The sequence below is a fragment of the Annulohypoxylon truncatum genome (genome assembly GCF_022578515.1).
Source record: "Annulohypoxylon truncatum strain CBS 140777 unplaced genomic scaffold F4807scaffold_33, whole genome shotgun sequence".
NCBI classification, from domain to species: Eukaryota; Fungi; Ascomycota; class Sordariomycetes; order Xylariales; family Hypoxylaceae; genus Annulohypoxylon; species Annulohypoxylon truncatum.
In genome coordinates, this window is record NW_025953819.1 from 310,190 (window position 1) to 327,923 (window position 17,734).

Genomic DNA, 17,734 nt, shown 5'->3' on the forward strand with positions numbered 1-17,734 from the left:
AGAGAAAGCTCTATTCGCGTGAATAATAGACAAACCAGTTTGCGATCTCTGAGCTTTGAACAAGATAGGGTTCTAGTCTTCCATTATATAGCTACCAATAACCCCTTGCTACATGATATCCTTGTAACACTCAACATTGGGCATTGCTATGTCCGAACGTTTTCACTGTTACCTGACATTATATGGACATTGATGCCCATTGTTTACCTAGGATGGCTACGAGGTACCTAGTTCGTTTGGCGGTCTGATATTGCTCTGGCTATTATGTCTAAGTCCGTAATTCCCACTTGAATGATAGGTTGGTTTTAAGTCTCTGCTCGTACGTTGTTCTTTTGTTAGTCTGTATCACTGTTAGAAAATCATCATCCTTCTCAACCGATTAATGATTTGTAATCAATCTTTTCTAGGTTATCTCTTCCGATCGTTTTCTGCGCCTTAAAAGGCTATACACATCCCAGATAGCCCCATCAGCCTTATTCTCGGATATAAGTTTCCTCATGCGAACCAACACACCGCTTCAGCCTCCCTGGGTAGGGTTTGCTGAGGCTCGCACCGACATTGGATCCACCGATCCATCGGGGATATTCCACATGAGCGCGGTTCTCGAATGCGGCGTATCACAGTATACCGGGTTCCCTGGCGTCAATAATCCTGTGCCAATCGTGCAAACGATAAAAAAAGCCATCCTGCACCACCGACTGGAGGCAGTGAGCTCTTGGCAGCAGTACCAAGAACATCCACAGCGGCACAGCTAGAGTGGCGTTGAATCATGACCAGGTCAATTAGCTGTACCTACGTAAGAATATTCTAGGCAGATTTGTTTACTTCAATAAAAAACGTAAGATATTCGTCTGGCGGAGTCTTTATAAGTAATCATGATGTGGCCTCCGGTTCTATACTTCCTCGGGGAGCCAGCACCGACGAACTCGTTTCTCCAGCTTTTCGTAATATTCTACTGTATTTTCCATCATAGTATATCACAAACCCATTGTATTCATATCGAAGATGAAATCTTGGGTCTCCACGATCTCATTGGCGGCCCTGCTACCACTGGCAGCAGCCGACTGCGACAACTTCGATTTCACGGGCCAATTCGGCAGTAATGGCTTCAGCGCAACATACAACACAACCTTTCAAGTTTCTGGATGGAAGAACTGCACAGCAGACGTCGCGGCCCAGGATAACAGGAACGGCTCGTGTTCGCTCGACCGCGGTATTGGTAGTATGTGATCACTATTGCTCACTTCCCTCACCACCTCGTCTCGTTATCACAATCACGGCTCAAAGGTCAGAATTTCTTACCTACTAACACAACTCTAGTCGGCTTAGAAGTATACCCCGAAGTCCGTTATGTCCAAGTCGACCGTGATGCGCAAAGAGAGATACTAGCACTCGTTCAAGAAAAGATGAGCGCTGCTGCAGCCGCGACCACCAACTTCAATTCGACGATTGTCATGAATTACACGTCGGTCCTCGATTCAATATCCGTCGGAGACGTTGGTTACAACGGATACACGCCGAATCTCAACTGCTTCGATGGCGTCCTCTCCGACTGCGACGATGACGATAACCTCGAGGGCAAGGCGATTCGTGTCTGCGGCCTTAAGTGGCTGGATCGATCTCAGGGCTTCAAGAGCCAAGGCCAGCAATTGTATGACGGCGTGGAGCACTTCGTTTCTAGCACTGGAAATGGGACTGGAAGCACAAGCCCATTACAGTCGTATGACCAGATTTCCGGTGATGCGACTAATTACCTAGGCGACGACGACGATGATCATGGAAATTCGGCGGTGAGAAATGCGGTTGGAAGCGCGGCCTTGGTGGTTGCGCTGCTAAGCTCGGTATATGAGATTATGTGAGAGTTGCAGCTCCTAAGTTAGATGACTCCTCATTCCGTATATAGGTTTAATAGATGATGAATTCACCGAGGAAGGGGGAAAAGCGAGGCTCTCCGCACATTCCCCCGCGCTCTCCACATGAATGTGCCGTTATACCCTGACATCAGTCCTCTGTTCGTTGCTGTCGGTAGCGAGTAGGATCGCGAACCACGGGTAACTAATCCATCCTACTCCACTGTAACCCGTCTCCAACGCCGGTTTGCGGAGGATTCATACAAGGAAGCTCGAGAAGCTTGGAGTAACACCAATAGGAAACTAATTTCCGACCGGCAACTGATGTTCTCGTCGGGTTGACCGCGATCGAGCCGACCACAACCAACTTTTTGCTTATTTCTCCGCATTCCACTAGGGAATATCCCCGGGTGCGGCTCAGTCCATGTAAGTTCTCATGTGACTACCTAGGTATGTAGACATTGCGGGTTGTGGTTGGAGATCGGAGGGCGGGGATATAATATATAGCGAGGAATGGAATAGAAATCGTAGTGTTTCTATTCCGCAGCTACTCTGCAGATGAAACTGAGACAGTAGAAATCCAAAGACGGGAAAATAAAGGAAGACATACTATCAAGAGAACAACCATGTCAGAGAAGCGGAAGCCTGTCGTCCTCCACATCGGAGACCCCGTCAAGCATAACCCAGACGTATACGAGCGCTTCGCATCAGAATTCACGATAATACATCCGACGGTAGAAGAGCGCCAGCGAGGGCCGTTTCTACAAGCCCTTCGGGACCGGAAATGGGGTGATTTCGACGCCGTATTCCGGCCATTTTGGAACACAGGCGGCGAGATGGGCCGCTGGGATAAGGAACTCGTCCCCTTACTCCCTAAATCGGTGAAAATCTACGCCAGTGCCGGCGCTGGATACGACTGGGCCGACGTCGACGTTCTAGCAGAGCACGGTAAGCCCCTTTCCTTCCCCCGTTTCCACCAAACTTACGTACCTACTTCCCGCACATCCACCCCAAACACAAATACCTACCTACACGTAGCAAGACTAACACCCCCTCCAGGAATCCTCTACTGCAACGGCGCCCGCGCCTCCTCCGAAGCCGTATCCGACATGGCCATCTTCCACATAATCAGCACGTTCCGGAACCTGGGCTGGTCGCAGATGGCCGCGCGGTCGGGGGACCCGGCCGTCTGGGCCGAAGCGCACAAGTACGTGAGCCACACGGCGCACAACCCGCGCGACCACGTGCTGGGCGTCATCGGGCTGGGCAACATCGGGTCGCTGATCGCGCGCAAGGCGGCCGCCTGCTTCGGCATGCGGGTCCGGTACCACGACGTCGAGCGCAAGAGCGCCGAGCACGAGGGCGGCGCGGGGAACGCCGTCTTCGTGCCCACGCTCGACGGGCTGACCGCCGAGGCCGACTGCGTCGTCCTCGCCACGCCCTTCGGCGGCTCCGTGCTCATCGACGCCGAGTGCCTGGCCAAGTTCAAGCGCGGGTCGCGCTTCGTGAACATCGCGCGCGGCACGCTCGTCGACGAGGACGCGCTCGTCCGCGCCCTCAAGTCGAAGCACCTGCACGCGGCGGGCCTCGACGTCTACGCGAACGAGCCGCACGTGCACCCCGAGCTGCTCAAGTTGACGAACGTGACCCTTACGACCCACAACGCGGGCGGAGCCCTCGAGACGATGTACGGCTTCGAGAGGCTGGCTATGGAGAATATCGAGGCTTACCTGCTAAAGGGGAAGGCGTTGACGCCGGTTAACGCGCACTTGTTGAAGAATAAGGGAGACTTAAAGTTGTAAGAATAAATGATAGTATTAGTTAGGATCAATGTACTCCTAAGTTTCGACATTTGCCCCGTTTTCTCTGTGCGTCCCACTCTCTAGACTGACCTGCTCCTGTTACAGCCGTATATCCAATATCTTAAAGCATGCCTGTATACGGCCACAGGCGCGTAGACAGAGTATCGGTACCGGAAATTAGACTGGGGGAGAGCTGTACGTAGTTTCGGTAGTACATATCGCGATCCTCCTCGCCCTATTCGCTCTCTGCATACTCCAACTATGTTGGAGATCTCTGAAGCCATTGGCTTTCCAATTCTCCACAGGAATGTGAATTGGAGCTTGCGTGATATAGGAATAAGCGATCCGATCGGCTACGCTAAGAAAGATTGCACCTCGGGACGATTAGAAAAACGCCTGGTAATATCCACAAAGTTATAGGTGTAAGCGGCGTAAGTTGTCTGAATATCGGCGACACCATAATATATTTGCATAAGTGATACCTATCCAAAACTTATATGTTCAAGTTATATCAGCAATACACATCAAATAGATGCGGTAGAAATGCAAATTGTGAAACCCCAAATATGACGCTGTACACCAACCTGAATATCTTCAAAGGGAGGCATTGAGCCCTTGAATAGCCTTCAGCGCGTCCTTTCTCACCCTCTTCGTAATTTCAGCAGCCGGAAGCTCCTCTCTAACCAGGCCGACGCCCGTTCCACTGATAGCAGTTAGCGACGGCTCTCTCCTCACACTCCGCCGGAAAACCACAAGCAAAGAAAACACTTACGACCAAGTAACCATCCTAGACAAGTCGCCGCCCTTTTTAGCGGCCTCGTACTTCTTCGCGTTCTCGTCGAGCGACACGCCGGCCGCGTGATCTTTGTATGTGGGCGTTATGATAGCGCGGCCGTCGTACAGATCGGGCCAACCCATGTTGCCCCGGACGTGATCGTGGAGTTGAGATCTATATAGCAAGGATTATTAACTCATTACTCTCGGTCTCAGAGTCGTTGATCGGTAGGCACTAGATATATCGCGGACCCGAAGATCACAGCCGGGGCAATAGAATAGCGTGGAAGGGTCACAAGCCAACTTACTTCACCGTACTTCTCCCCCCATCCGTCGCAGATAGAAGCGCCTTTCTCTCATAGTCTTGCGCATCGGATTCCGTAGCGACCATGTACTAAGCAAAATATCCCACATCAGCAAACCAATCCTCTCAAACAAACACAACCAGCAAACAAGAAAAACTCACCCTAGTCCCCAAAACCCCCGCCTCCGCCCCAAGCGCCAACACCGCCGCAACCCCCCTCCCATCCGCGATCCCGCCCGCGCCCCAAACCGCAATCTCCCTGTCAGAAAACTCCGCGCTCAGCATATCCCTAACCTCCGGCACCAAGCTCACGACGCCCGCGCCGCTGGCCCACTGGTGACCTCCCGCGTCGACGCCCTGAGCGACGATGACGTCGGCGCCGTGGGCCGCGGCCTCGCGAGCCGCGGCCACGGACCCGACCTGGACCACGACCTTGGGGACGTGCGCGGATTTCAGCGCCGCGATGAGCGAGGGCAAGGTTTCGGGGGCGTCGGGCGCCGGCGCGAAGAGCCAGACGGCGGCGGGGCGGTGGCGCCTGAGGATCGGGATCACGGTGTCGACGAAGTGCTGCCTCGCTGAGGCCGAGAACGTGATGAATCCCACGCCGATGGGCAGCGGCTTGTCTTTCGCGGCGGGTGCGATGCCGAGTAGCTCGCGGGCCTGCGTGAGTTGGTCCTCGAGTCTTTTGAGCGGGGCCGACGCCGGAGTGAAGTCCCGGCCGCCTTGGATGAATCCTCGGGGAATGTTAGTGAATGAGGCTGCTTGTGTACGTTGGAGTAGTAGACGGGTTGCCCGAAGTCGGTCTGGAGATGCGGTAGAATAGAAAAGTAACTAACCCAAACCTCCGGCTTTGGTCACTTCAGTAGCTAGCCTCGAGTTTGCGATGCCATCCATCGGCGCGTTGATTACCAACGGGTACTCGGTACCCGGAAACCACGATCTCATCCGTGAGCTAGCCATTGTCGCAAGTCTTCTGCGGATGATATTCATTGAAGGTAGCCAATGCTCACGAAGGCAAACTTGAGAGAGTTAGTGTGACGACTTCTTATAGCCAACTATCAAAGGCTATGCCTTCATCTGGACCAATAGATTTGAACGAGACTACCGAGGTATGGAGAAGAAGTTGAACCTCTCTCGTACCGTCTACAATGGCCTCTTACTCGTAGTTTGCTGTCTAGCGGTCGAATTCACCACTAACAGCTTTTCCCTAAGACGCACGACCCACTCAACGGTAATAATATACGAGACAGAGTAGCACGGATTGCTCGGTAGGTCTCAATGCTTTTAGATCTACAAATATTTCGAATAAGTATTTATTCGTTGACTCGAAATCGTGAAAAGAGCATCTCCTCGGACATTGGTAATACCCAGGTAACTTTGGTTGACTTCTCTTCTCCACACCCTGAATTCGGGCATAGGGGACGGCTATGCACGGTTTGGCGCCAAATGCATGGATCTTATGCGCGGGAACCTTCTTTGAACAAAGCCGCAGTAGGTAGTTACATCGGTAGTTACTAAATGTAATAGAAATGTACGTAAAGATAGACACTTAGATCTTGGTATGCAAGGGAAAAGCACACTTATTAACTGAAGTAGCAAGCAAGACATCCATAGGCTGTTGGTATGATATATCTATTGGACGTCATGTTGCGCTGCCAAATCTCCAAACCCCGCAAAATAATTTCTCCGATAAGCCGGAGCAAGCCAATCAAATAACGTAATCATAACTTTGTTCCCCTCATTGGGGAATTACCCCATCTCAGTTCCCCGCATTGAACGCAAAGAATTTGGAGATCCAGGGTCCATGTGACATCATCGCGAAATATAACATACTATACGCACATTCACAAAGACGCAATGTGATTCCAGAAATTTCAGGTTTTCGTTTGTTGTTTTCGGGATGCTTCTATTGATGGCAAACCCTTTATTTACATAAACGCGGCGAGTATTAGCTCGGAATAGCTACTCGTCCGTGTGCAAGTTCGTCGACTAGATCTGGGCCTCTCCCAACCACCCCAGTCCTAGACACGCGAACTGTTTTTACCATATGCCCAGCCAAAGTACATAATTGCAGTGAACATATCACCACCCTGTGCGAATAATCGGTCCTCAAATGCCATGAGACGCCTTCACCTGCAATTACTTAACGCCGTGTATAATGCAATCGTGTTGGGAATAAAAAAATGAAGAACGATCCTTGTGTCCGTGAGGTGTCGAGTTCGTATCGACTTTATGCTGCCTCCAAACGCCGATGCCAATGCAAATGTTTCGACAGAAGACTAAGAAAATACGGCGGTTGCGCGAATATCCTAGAGTGCTAGGACTTTGTTGAGTACAGTAGGGAAAACTAGTATGGGTGATTCGTTGGCGATCGATGGTTCGGAGGATATGCGGGAAGGAATTCCGGAACGATGCCTGAACGTAGGTCATTCCGTCGACCAAGAGGCTGGTAATGCATCTGGTTCGATCCTAGGTGGTACTGAGAAAGGGGCATGGACGGGGGCGGATTAAGTAGGTGGTTTACACGGCGGACCGGTTTATAAGGACTCGCCCGCTGTTGTAGGTAAACCAATGGTGAGTTGGAGACTGGGGTATGGGCTCCATACGCCTCAGCCAATGGGGATGAGCCAAAAGGAGTCAAACTCGTGGGACTTTGTCGCTTGGTCGGCGTGCCGTAGCTGGGCGGCAGAACGTAAGATGGCGTCTGCGGTCCGCAGGTAGCGACCATGGAACTTTGAGGCGCCCAACTAGTCGTGGCAGTAGGGTACACGGTCGACATCGCCCTCACGCCTGATCCGATTGGGGGCAACGACACTGCCGGCTGGGGGTAATGGGCCGGAGGATACGTAAACGGAGTAACCGCTTGGCTAGTATCAAGTGTAAGATGTGGCACAGGTAGACGAACCGTTTCGGCGCTTCCTTGGGTTGGTCGGGTCGACGGCATCATCGCGGCAGGGACCTGGCGGCTAACTCTCTTCGGCGCATGTTCGAGCCCATCAGGGCTCTCTAAACTTCTCTTGCGCACCATGGGATGACCAAGACTCGGCTTGGACGCGAGAGGAGAGACCGACGGAGCACGATGGTAACTACTCCAAGCTTGGTTCTGAATGGCCGAATTGGGGGAGTAAGCAGCTGCAAGCGACATCTGCGCGCCCTGTCCGGTCGAAGGCAGAATACTAGTGGGTGATGGTAACGGAGATGTGAATCTTCCGTGATTCGGGGATGGCACAGTCATCGGCATGGGAGGCGGAGCATTCCGACGTTGCTCCTCAATCTTCGCCCTTTCGTAATATTCGTGGAAACAGGCAAGCTTCTGGAGCCACTCATCCCATTCTTCCTTTGACGTCAAGAGGCCGTATCGCATGTTACTCAAAAATTCGACCTCCATTATGTGTATCTCTTTCACCGAAATCGAGGAAACCTCCGCCCATGTGTGGTTGGTATACGTGTTATCGTCCAGGTCTATAATGCCAATTAGCAAGCTGCGGTGCCAAACAAGGAGGCAAGATACTTACATTTGTTGCCCAACATAAGGGCTACAGTTAACAGTCGATACTCGCTACCCGGACTTCCGTTTACCTTTGGGTTCACCTTCTTCAGCCGGTAAACAAACAGCAGTGCCAGTAATATGACATTCTGCGTAACCTGAGTTGTGGAGAGAATCTTATTCACCCACTGCTTGTACACAGGACACGGCTCGGTATACTGGGATAACGGGGGGATCGGGTCAGTGGGCGAACGCTGCTTGATTTGCTCTGCAGCGTTGATCGTATCCATGGTCTCGAACCAGAAAAAGCAGGTCATCTAAGAACACATTAGCCACAGTTTACGGCAAGGTAGTACGGCAGAAAATTACCAGTGCTGCAAAGTCATCCAAATTCCCACCATTTGGGCTAATACACGAAGGGAGTTGCATGCAATGTGTTACCATGGCCGAATCCCTTCTAGAGATCGTACCCTCCGAATACACGCTTAGAGAACCCGTAGAGGCAGGCGTCGTCGATCTAGTCGTTGGTTTAGTCGATTGTTGAGACAGCTGCGAGTGTTGTGAATGCTGCGAACAGGGGTATACTGGTTGGGATATGACTGGTTGAGGTACAGCTGCTTGGGTGAATTGCGGCTGCTGTTGATATTGCGCTTGTTGGAGTGTATGCGTGGTAGGATAAGAATTCGTCATAGTGCCAGAGTGTGCACCGCCAGTTCGACCAGTCTGCATCAGAGTATTCGGTTGTCTCGCGAGAGCGACATGGCTGTTATACGTGTTGGATAACACGGGTTGGTGGATAGTTGCGCTCATGTTTTCGGTGGGCGGCGTTCGAAGACCACCCTTATACAGGTGAGTACCGTGAACGAGTAGATGATCCTGTAATTTGTCTAAACTCGTAGTATGGCGCAAAGGGTACGAAGTGGTAAAAGTGGTTTGTGTTGGAGAAGGGAGATGCGGGCGAAAGTTCGAGGGCAAGGCGATTGAAGACATGTGGGATTAATTCGGATAAGTCGCCTTAGGAAAAAGAAAGGTGAAGATGGAGAAAATCAAAGGAAGAAATAATAAAATGATGTCAGTCGTGACGATAGTGAGGGTAGGTAGTGAGGGTCGTTTGGTATTGTATCGTAGCGTATCGTAGGTGGGTCGTGGTGTATTCGTACCGAATCGTACCGTACTGAAAGAAACTTTATTAGGGTGACGACGACGATGACTCTGACGCTGGTACGCTTAAACGTTCTTGACTGTACTGTCCCTTTCACCTTCTCGGTGTTCCTCTTCTTCTACGGCGTGTGAGGAGTAAAAGTTTTCTAATCGAAGATGTTGGTACAGGTGGACGAATATATTAAGATGGTTACGGGTCATCTCTGATGGGCCATGTCGAACAGGAAGGGATGTTCTAGGAAGGAACGAGGCAAACCGTCTATGAGAGTTTGTTCGTTCCTGATTCCAGAATATCCAGGTGGTGGTGGTTGTGGTGGGTTGCCGTAGACAGGTGAGGTGGATGTTCCAAATATTGTCCAAAGGTTGTCAAGCGTTGTCAAATGTTGTCAGAAACGATATGATACCCAGGCTCAACTTAACAACCGTCAAGGTGTTGCTGCTGCTGCTGCCGTACCGCGGTTGCACGAGGAGATCAGGCAGCTTATTAGGAATCTGGATAGGTTACCAATTCGACTGCTCCGTATGTATGCCTCCTTTCCCGGGTTTGTTTCTCGTCGTTCTCTCTTTCTGCTTCCTGCTCTTTACCTCTTTTCTATATTCACGTTCGGTAAGGGAAGTTCTCTTAAACGATATCCTAGTGTATAGGGACCCATGAACAGACTTCAATTGAAAGTTGGGGTATCATGAAAGTAATAAGTAAGATACAGACAAATAGTAAAGTCACGAATGTTCCAGGTGAGGCAGGGTATGGATTAGATATTATGAATGAATTTTTTCTGAATGAATGACTGAATGAAGGAAGGGCTTGTTTGTATGTACAACCGACTTACACGACGATACTGGAGTATGCAGTGATTACCTCAGGTACTGTGGTAGTAGTTAGTGTCATGTAGGAGGTCAAGGTAGCCGGATTGAGACTGGGCTGGATCGGATTGGATTGGCTGGATTGTTATGGTTGCTCATCGAACCGATGATTGGCGTGTTCCATGGACCTTGGCCGGGTACCGTAGTACATACTTACCATGTATGATACCTGATACCTGATACTTACGATACCTGATACCTAGATATGGTACCTCAGCAACCATGACAGTCATGACAACCTTGTGAGCGTGTGAGTGGCCAAGCTGACCGTAGATAGTGGGTAATTTGGGACCGTGGACCGCAGCCCATTGGGCCGTGGGTCCGTGGATACGGCTTAAAATATTCAAGGGCCAAGGCTTATTAGGTCGTTTATCGTTTAGAGTGGTAATGTATGAGTGTGAGTGAGTGACTAGGGGGGGAGAAGGGATAATGAAGGGCGTGGGTGCGTGCGTATGTTGCGTATGTTGCGTATGTATTGTCGTAAAGGGAAAGCTGTGGACTGTGGGTTATGATCTGAAATGTTTTAGTGGTTGTGAGTGGTCGAAATCGGGTTGTATGGGAGTATGGGTTGTATGGATTGTGTGTGTGTCCAGTGTGTGTGAGCGTGTAAGTGGTAAGTGTGGGCTAATTGCCTAGGAAGGTTTTGGAATTGGAACAAGGCTTTGAACTTGAATCCCTGCCTCGTCAAGAACGGAGAAGGAGCGCAGCAATCATCAGCAACAGCAAAAGCAGTCACGACTAGGTTTCCCGTACCAGGGGGGGCGTTTGAAAACGTTAATTTCCTTGCGTAGCTAGAAGGTACGTTAGCCTTACTAGCTTTTCTCCTGGTAGGCAATTGTACCGTTTAACTTCCATTAATATGTAAGTGGGGTGGGGTGCACCTAACCTTACACGTTCATCCATTATGTAGCATGTACTCATAGTAGCATGTACGTAGTAATAGGTACTATGTAGTCATAATAACGTCGAACAATTGGCTAGGAAAGTAGGGAACCTAGAACAAAGAAATATCCATCGTCAGCAAGCCCCTTCCTTGCTTAGACCGTAATATGCACTATCCATTATCCGGTGGATTGATGCATAGTGCATTGGAGGCAAGTACGGGTTGGTATGCCCATTGCCCACTGTACCTACCTGCACTTTTTACGCCTGTCATAATTCGGCGCACTAGGATAAATATTATGAGTGCGACGGTGAGAGTGGATTCAAATTGAATGTGTGGAATGGACTCATGCTATCTCCACTTTTCAAAAGCTTCATATTCCTTACAGCAATATTTGATTACTGGGCCGGCGCCCGTATGTACAGCAGCAGAAGCCTTTATTAGTGACACACATTCGTCCTCATCTTTGACTGGTGTGTCGGTTGTGTCAGTACCTACATAGAATTTCAAGATGCGACGACAAACACGAACATTTAATGGATGCTAGCGGCAAATTTACAACGTCACGCCTCCTTGAATGCTTGAATCATTCAACTCATTTGATGGTCTAGGCGGCTTTTCTTTTACTTTTGGTTACCTTGTTTCCTTGGGCTGGGACGGCTTGGGTTGGAAACGAGGCGGAAGATGAAAGGTCAAAGGACGCTAGGTATATACTAGAAGGATGACCGAAACGGGACTTCACTAGGTAAATTTCGTAATAAAGGAGGGCTGAGGGGAAACCACGATTTGATCATTGATGGGTGTGGATGGAAAAAGTCAATTGAGATAGGCACTGAAAACGTTAGCGATAAAACGATAAAAGTCCTAAAAAGAAACCCGCCAAGTGGGGAGGAAGTAACTTTCTATTATCTACACGCCTGCCGATGTTTAACCCCACGCTGTTCCCTCTCGTATCCAATCAATTCTGTCGCTTAATCCAATTCAGGATTTTAACGATTTAGTAGTATGAATTCATCTCCATAATACTTTTGGTAGATGATACAGTACATCATTATCATACACTTCCGCTGAGACGCCGGCGGAATCCCTCACACATCACCGTCAGTCCACGGCAACCATACAGCCATAAGACCCCATTGCTTTCGATATCCCGTGTTTCCCCCCTACTCCATACTTTTGTCGTCACATATGGCTATCTACCTAGGAAAGTACTTGGCTACCTGTGTCGTGCCGTGACTTTTACGAGCTTGCCGGGACTTCGGGAACCTTGGAAGTTTATATGTAAGACTTCATTACGGCTGAGTTGATCATTCCGGAGATTCCCTATGTCCACATATACAATTCGGTCTTACACGGCTACAGCTACAGAACACGTGTAACACACGATCGGCCGCTGTCACAAGTACATACCCCCTTTATCTTGTTACCTGAATCTCATGTAGGTATTCAAACGTTATGGATGGGAGTCGCATACGTAGGTGATACCGCGTACGGTACGCGTATATTATACTACTGTTATATAACCCCCTTTGGAATATACTAAGTATCTAGGTAGTGTAGGTACTTTGAACTACTATTCGAAATCGATCATCAATCAAGATCCAAGCCGCGACGCACTGGTCGCAAAGGAGCCCAGTCAGTTGCTCGTGTGAAACTTATTTTAATATATTAGCAGCTATCGCTTAGTATTTACACTGTGTCAAGGACAACCACTTTCATCCGTCCTAAACAAAGATAGGCACGCATTGTGCTTGCTATGCAGGATATCATCAACGTCAACCATGTATGACTTCCATATCTTATTAGATTGTCGGCGGGATACGTATGTATGAAAGAAATGCTAGCAAATCTTGTCCCCCTCGTGACTACGAAAGCAGCCGATATTAAGTCTGAACTCACCAAACAGATCTACACCTAAAAGAGATCCATGGGTTTGCCCCGCGCAATACGGAAAGCCCTTCTTAAAAGATCAAGTGCCTGGCGTCTCTTGAAAGGCATGGTCAATCTCCACCTAAAACGAAGCGCGGAATGAAACAGATCGATAATCTCTCGCGCACTTCTCGTTTTCCGGCGGGAGAGAAGGGGTTTGTCAAAGACTTGCCATGTACCTAAAACAAGCGTTGAAGCCGCGCTGTCTTGAAATTGTTTCTTTGTGTATGTGCCACCGCAACCTAATACATGGACTCATGGATTGCATACATACATGCATACATGCATACACACATACCTACCTAGGTAGGTAGGGTAGTGGGCCAACTTTGCAAACAAGCCCGATAGCTTTCTTCTTTACTACATGGTAGTATGTTGTGTCTAACGAACGGCGGAGGACTCCGTCCTTCAAATTTGTCCGAGAGCTAAAGCAGCACCCCCCGATGTAACTCGGCTTCTGGCTCGGTTGAAGTACAATATGGAATACGCAACTTTCTTCAAACAGGACTTGTTAGGCTGGAAACGGGCATCTCTTAATGCGTCCGGGGTCAAAGAGAGGGAAAGGGAAAAAGAGGCATCTTGGGGTGGTACCGGCATCTTGGGAATGCCAAGTGAAAGGAACCCTAATGGAAGCGCACATACAGCCTAGGAGACTCCTATTGCGACTTGACGGGATAGGCTTGTTTCACTAAAGACACGCCCGCGTCCGCGGACGGCCTTCGCCTACTCCAGCCTGCATTTCGAATAAATCCCTTCGACCCTTGGGCGAGTTGGCATTCTGCATTTTAGAAACGAAGTGCATCCGATAATGTGGATGCCGCGTCGTCCCCAGCACCATGCAGAATTCCAGTGGAATCCAAAAACGTTCAACCTTACCGCCGCCGCCTACCGATGAACAAATGGGTGTTGCAAAGTTGGAAACTGGATAACTGGATAACTGCGCCTAGCCGCACGGGGTTGTCATTTCGAACTTCCAATGTTCAGCTATGTACATACTTACTATGTAATTGACTTGGATAGCGAAACGGCTGTGGCGAATGGGGAAGAGACTTGCAGCGTCGGAGGAACGTTGAGTACCACGTAATGCTTACGGCCTCTCCTAGCGTTGTCAGGCCTAAGACTCGGACCGTCCTGGCTTCGATGGGTCGTCTAAGGTGGTAATGTATCCCCTAGAATGGGCGTCCTTTTACAAGGGGAAAAATGGTGGTGGCATAGACGAGGCGGAGATGTTGTTTAGTACTGACAAGCCTTGCTACCTCCTAGTTTAGCCCGTGGGCGAGATGCGCGGCTTGCATGCCCAGCTTTGAGAATGATAGCGACGCCACCACTAGGGACATACGAATAATAATTCGACCTTTGATCGCCATCGTACGGTATGGAAAAAGGGAAACTTGTTTCCACCCATAAGTACATATAAGACACGATGCTTCGTTGGAAGACTTCGACAAGGAGTTGAGTTTACCTGCAACCTGTTACTTAGTGCAAGTATCGTACCTAGTGAATATTGCTTTTTATTAGTTCTGCCTCGTCGCCTTGGTAGATATGTATGTACATCTACCTACGTACAGTTGAGTACCAGTCCAATACGGTAAGGTCTACCTCAGGATAGCACATATTATATAGTGTATACATACCATACATCCCCATGTATTCTACAAATATTTGAAGGAACTATTCGATAGCGGCAAAACCCCCGTTGGCCATTAGGTGGTGAAGTTGTGTATCATTATTTTCCTTCTTATCCGCCAAGGACCACTCGCTTGTCGTTATTGGATCATTTTCACCAATACCCACCCCACGATATAAGACTACGAGAGCGAATCTGTTTGAACTCTGAGTTGATGACTCGCGATGAACTTGCATGAGATGTCTTAGTATCAGGATTTCATCAGGGGAACATTGCAGTCAATCAATCCCCAATCCGAGTAGGAGAATGCTTGCATGACGACCGCCTTGACTGTATATGTCCCATCATCATCAATAAGTTGCTAGGTTTAATCACCTATTGTGGCCTGCCTTGAAGCACATCGCAAGTTGGGTGCATCATGATCGATAAAAAGAACACAACACCTGGCCAAGGGGCAACGCTAAGAAGGTGTTGTGCGCGCATGTACGCATAGTAGGTACTCGGTCGGGATATCTTTCTAAGAAAGCCAATCATCACTAAAACGCTTACGACGGCATGGCTCAGCCTGCTGCCTTAAGGTTGACTGACGCCTATCCTATATGACCCGACTTACAACGCAAAGTCTTTATGAACATCGTCGACCGTACCGGAGCCGAAGTTCGCCGTATAAACCGCTAGCAAGTTCCATCATACATAGTAGACACTTACATATTAGTGCTTTAGACAACTGCGGCGTAAGCCCCAAAAGAATCATCAGATCGACGTGCGATCGATTCCTGGATATTATTGTCACCATCACCACCACTAAAAACGCCATGCTTTCTCGAACAACCCAACGCAATGCTATATCTACCTAGCTAAATATCTAAAGGTTGCCAGGTCGACTGGCGCTTCATGTGAAAGGAGTGTTATTTTTATCAAATCCCAGCTTTCTTTTTTTTTTTTAATCCTCCGTCTCATCTTGATTCGACACAGAATTTCTCCGAGATATTCATAACTCTCACGTGTGTGTGGTGTATGTATGTTGGAATGGCCCCGATCCCAATACGATAAAGTAGATAGCATGCATATCAACCTGACGCTATTCCTGCGGTGAGGATGACATGTCTCCAGTTGATCATCGGTGCTCTACGGTATGAGCAGCCGGAGTCTCTCATTTGACGCATTCCTCCCTCTCATATCTACATAGTATGATGAGGGTTCATGGATAGAAGCCGTTACAACCAAACATTCCCGACGATCTGCTTTTTACTATGCTAATAGAGTTTCTCCCCTTCGCATGCGCACCAACCGAATACGACATCGCATCGTGGATAAGTAAATATACCTAATAAGTATAACCACCAGAGTTAACCCTTGCAGCCCTCTGCTTCCGCTGGTTTCGTCCCGCGCTACAGTTCCCATTTCCCTACATGAGGGGCCGGGGAGTGTGCCTATCATACTTGGTATGTTCGCCAGAAAAACGACCGTGGGCACAGGGATAAAGCCTCCGTGCCGAGAGACCCAGGTACTTATTCGGTCTTCCTTGCTCCGTAACAAGCACAGGTACATTACATAGTACCAGGCAACCTGGCTAATAATCAAATTTATTATCCGCACCCCCATACTTACTCTCTCCCCTTCTGACCGCATTTCATCCTCTCTAGGATTCTAGTCCTGACCCATCACGGCGAGCTGCCGGTTTTAGTGGTCGGTCTCTATCGGTGGTGACCTTCGGCCGGCGCTTTCATGCCGACTCGGCTCTGAGACCTAGGACCCAGAGTCCATCTCGGTACGAAAGGGGCAAGATGGGCAAGATGGGCAAGATGAGTCCCCTAAGTGGATCTCACAGGAACAGTTCGAGATATTCAATTTTATTCCTTAATACGCCACCTCACCCGACGACGCTATCATGGGCCATAGCACAAGCGTCGCTAGAAACTTCACATCGTGCTATGTAAGGTCTAGCCCTTTCCTAGCCGGTCGTCCTCTCAAAATGGCACAAGTGAGGGCCATCTAAATATACATAGCATGTTCGCTGACGAGACCGGTACATGACGCCAGGTAATAACTAGCCTCGGTCGCCTTTAATAACATTGTTACCTAGTACATATTCCTTTGAGTGCCTATCATAGTACTGTGGCTTGACTTCCTACCATTTCGCGCCAACGTCCCCGCCACTTGAATATCCAGGGTCACCACACTCTGATTGGCTTGACTATTAAAAGCTTAGGGACCAATTTTCTTAACTAGGAGCCGATTCCCAGACTCAGCAGAGTGATATGCTTCTAAGACACCCAAGTTGGTACATATCTATTCGACACTTAGCCGTACTTATAACCGCCAAGTACATGAAAAGCGCCGCGGAGTCTCCCCGTCTTATGTGAAGCGATACGAATCCAATATTAAGGGCAAGGCTCATGAATTCTGGAGAAACGGTAGTCAAGGAAGCTGTCTAGGTTCGTCAACGTCAGCTGCCCGATCGGTTCGATACAGTACGGATCGTAATATGTGTCAATGCCAACCCCTACCTGACGACCAAAGCGTTAGTTTGCATCTCGTTAGTTTCGCCCTAGCTGCAGTAATAGTCAGTGAACCATTATCGGAGATCCAACCATCGAAGGATTCGTTCATATGTGAGAAGTGCCCATCTAGGGCCATATCACATCCATCTCTGCCCCCCAAATGCAAATGAAACGCAACCAATTTGCCGTCGCAGTGGCATTCCACCTGGGGAATTACTATAAGCGCAAGGAGGTATTTTGTGGCTGCACCGCGTGCCACTCCCAATGACTTTGAGCATGCACATTGCAACAGAGAACCCTGTTTGTTAATAGCGTCAGGCCGGCATCCCATTGGATGGAGGGCCACCATCAACCCGTGGAAATATTTTAGAGAAGCTAGACCGCATCATGTCGGCGCTCGGCGCTCACTACGAGTCATTACTACATACTATTTTCTTTGGGGCGGCGGCGGGCGGGGGGGGGGGGGGGGGGGGGGGGGCGGGGGGGGGGGGGGCGGGGCGGGGGGGGGGGGGGGGGGGGGGGGGGGGGGGGGGGGGGGGGGGGGGGGTC

General features: G+C 49.5%; 4 protein-coding genes across 4 annotated transcripts; 2 read left to right on the top strand and 2 right to left on the bottom strand.

Annotated features, from left to right (window-relative positions):
- The first annotated feature begins 368 nt into the window (after nt 1-368).
- On the top strand, nt 369-1,964 carry F4807DRAFT_438630 (uncharacterized protein). Its single transcript, XM_047999136.1, has 2 exons — nt 369-1,222; nt 1,321-1,964. Exons 1-2 carry the CDS (start codon nt 1,006-1,008, stop codon nt 1,857-1,859), a joined length of 756 nt encoding a protein of 251 aa, XP_047851126.1. The 5' UTR covers nt 369-1,005; the 3' UTR covers nt 1,860-1,964.
- An 8-nt stretch (nt 1,965-1,972) lies between these two features.
- F4807DRAFT_438632 (uncharacterized protein) lies at nt 1,973-3,665 on the top strand. The gene is made up of 2 exons (XM_047999137.1): nt 1,973-2,798; nt 2,910-3,665. Exons 1-2 carry the CDS (start codon nt 2,477-2,479, stop codon nt 3,650-3,652), a joined length of 1,065 nt encoding a protein of 354 aa, XP_047851127.1. The 5' UTR covers nt 1,973-2,476; the 3' UTR covers nt 3,653-3,665.
- A 426-nt stretch (nt 3,666-4,091) lies between these two features.
- F4807DRAFT_226871 (FMN-dependent 2-nitropropane dioxygenase) lies at nt 4,092-5,864 on the bottom strand. The gene is made up of 5 exons (XM_047994118.1): nt 5,567-5,864; nt 4,893-5,464; nt 4,735-4,820; nt 4,425-4,601; nt 4,092-4,355 (listed from the first exon to the last, which is right to left on the bottom strand). The coding sequence occupies exons 1-5, from the start codon at nt 5,718-5,720 to the stop codon at nt 4,247-4,249; spliced, it is 1,098 nt and encodes a 365-aa protein (XP_047851128.1). The 5' UTR covers nt 5,721-5,864; the 3' UTR covers nt 4,092-4,246.
- A 482-nt stretch (nt 5,865-6,346) lies between these two features.
- F4807DRAFT_226860 (uncharacterized protein) lies at nt 6,347-9,462 on the bottom strand. Its single transcript, XM_047994117.1, has 3 exons — nt 8,587-9,462; nt 8,246-8,534; nt 6,347-8,192 (listed from the first exon to the last, which is right to left on the bottom strand). Exons 1-3 carry the CDS (start codon nt 9,205-9,207, stop codon nt 7,078-7,080), a joined length of 2,025 nt encoding a protein of 674 aa, XP_047851129.1. The 5' UTR covers nt 9,208-9,462; the 3' UTR covers nt 6,347-7,077.
- Between the last annotated feature and the right edge of the window lie 8,272 nt (nt 9,463-17,734).

Bases quoted from the DNA above. Each gene is read 5' to 3' on its own strand.
- F4807DRAFT_438630 (XM_047999136.1), top strand. From the start codon at position 1,006: ATGAAATCTTGGGTCTCCACGATCTCATTGGCGGCCCTGCTACCACTG. The intron at 1,223-1,320 runs GTATGTGATCAC...ACACAACTCTAG, and splicing joins GCTCGACCGCGGTATTGGTA to TCGGCTTAGAAGTATACCCC.
- F4807DRAFT_438632 (XM_047999137.1), top strand. From the start codon at position 2,477: ATGTCAGAGAAGCGGAAGCCTGTCGTCCTCCACATCGGAGACCCCGTC. The intron at 2,799-2,909 runs GTAAGCCCCTTT...CACCCCCTCCAG, and splicing joins CGACGTTCTAGCAGAGCACG to GAATCCTCTACTGCAACGGC.
- F4807DRAFT_226871 (XM_047994118.1), bottom strand. From the start codon at position 5,720: ATGAATATCATCCGCAGAAGACTTGCGACAATGGCTAGCTCACGGATG. The intron at 4,821-4,892 runs GTGAGTTTTTCT...TATTTTGCTTAG, and splicing joins CGGGGGTTTTGGGGACTAGG to TACATGGTCGCTACGGAATC. The intron at 4,356-4,424 runs GTAAGTGTTTTC...AACTGCTATCAG, and splicing joins TCTAGGATGGTTACTTGGTC to TGGAACGGGCGTCGGCCTGG.
- F4807DRAFT_226860 (XM_047994117.1), bottom strand. From the start codon at position 9,207: ATGTCTTCAATCGCCTTGCCCTCGAACTTTCGCCCGCATCTCCCTTCT. The intron at 8,535-8,586 runs GTAATTTTCTGC...ATGTGTTCTTAG, and splicing joins TGGATGACTTTGCAGCACTG to ATGACCTGCTTTTTCTGGTT. The intron at 8,193-8,245 runs GTAAGTATCTTG...TTGGCATTATAG, and splicing joins CCTTATGTTGGGCAACAAAT to ACCTGGACGATAACACGTAT.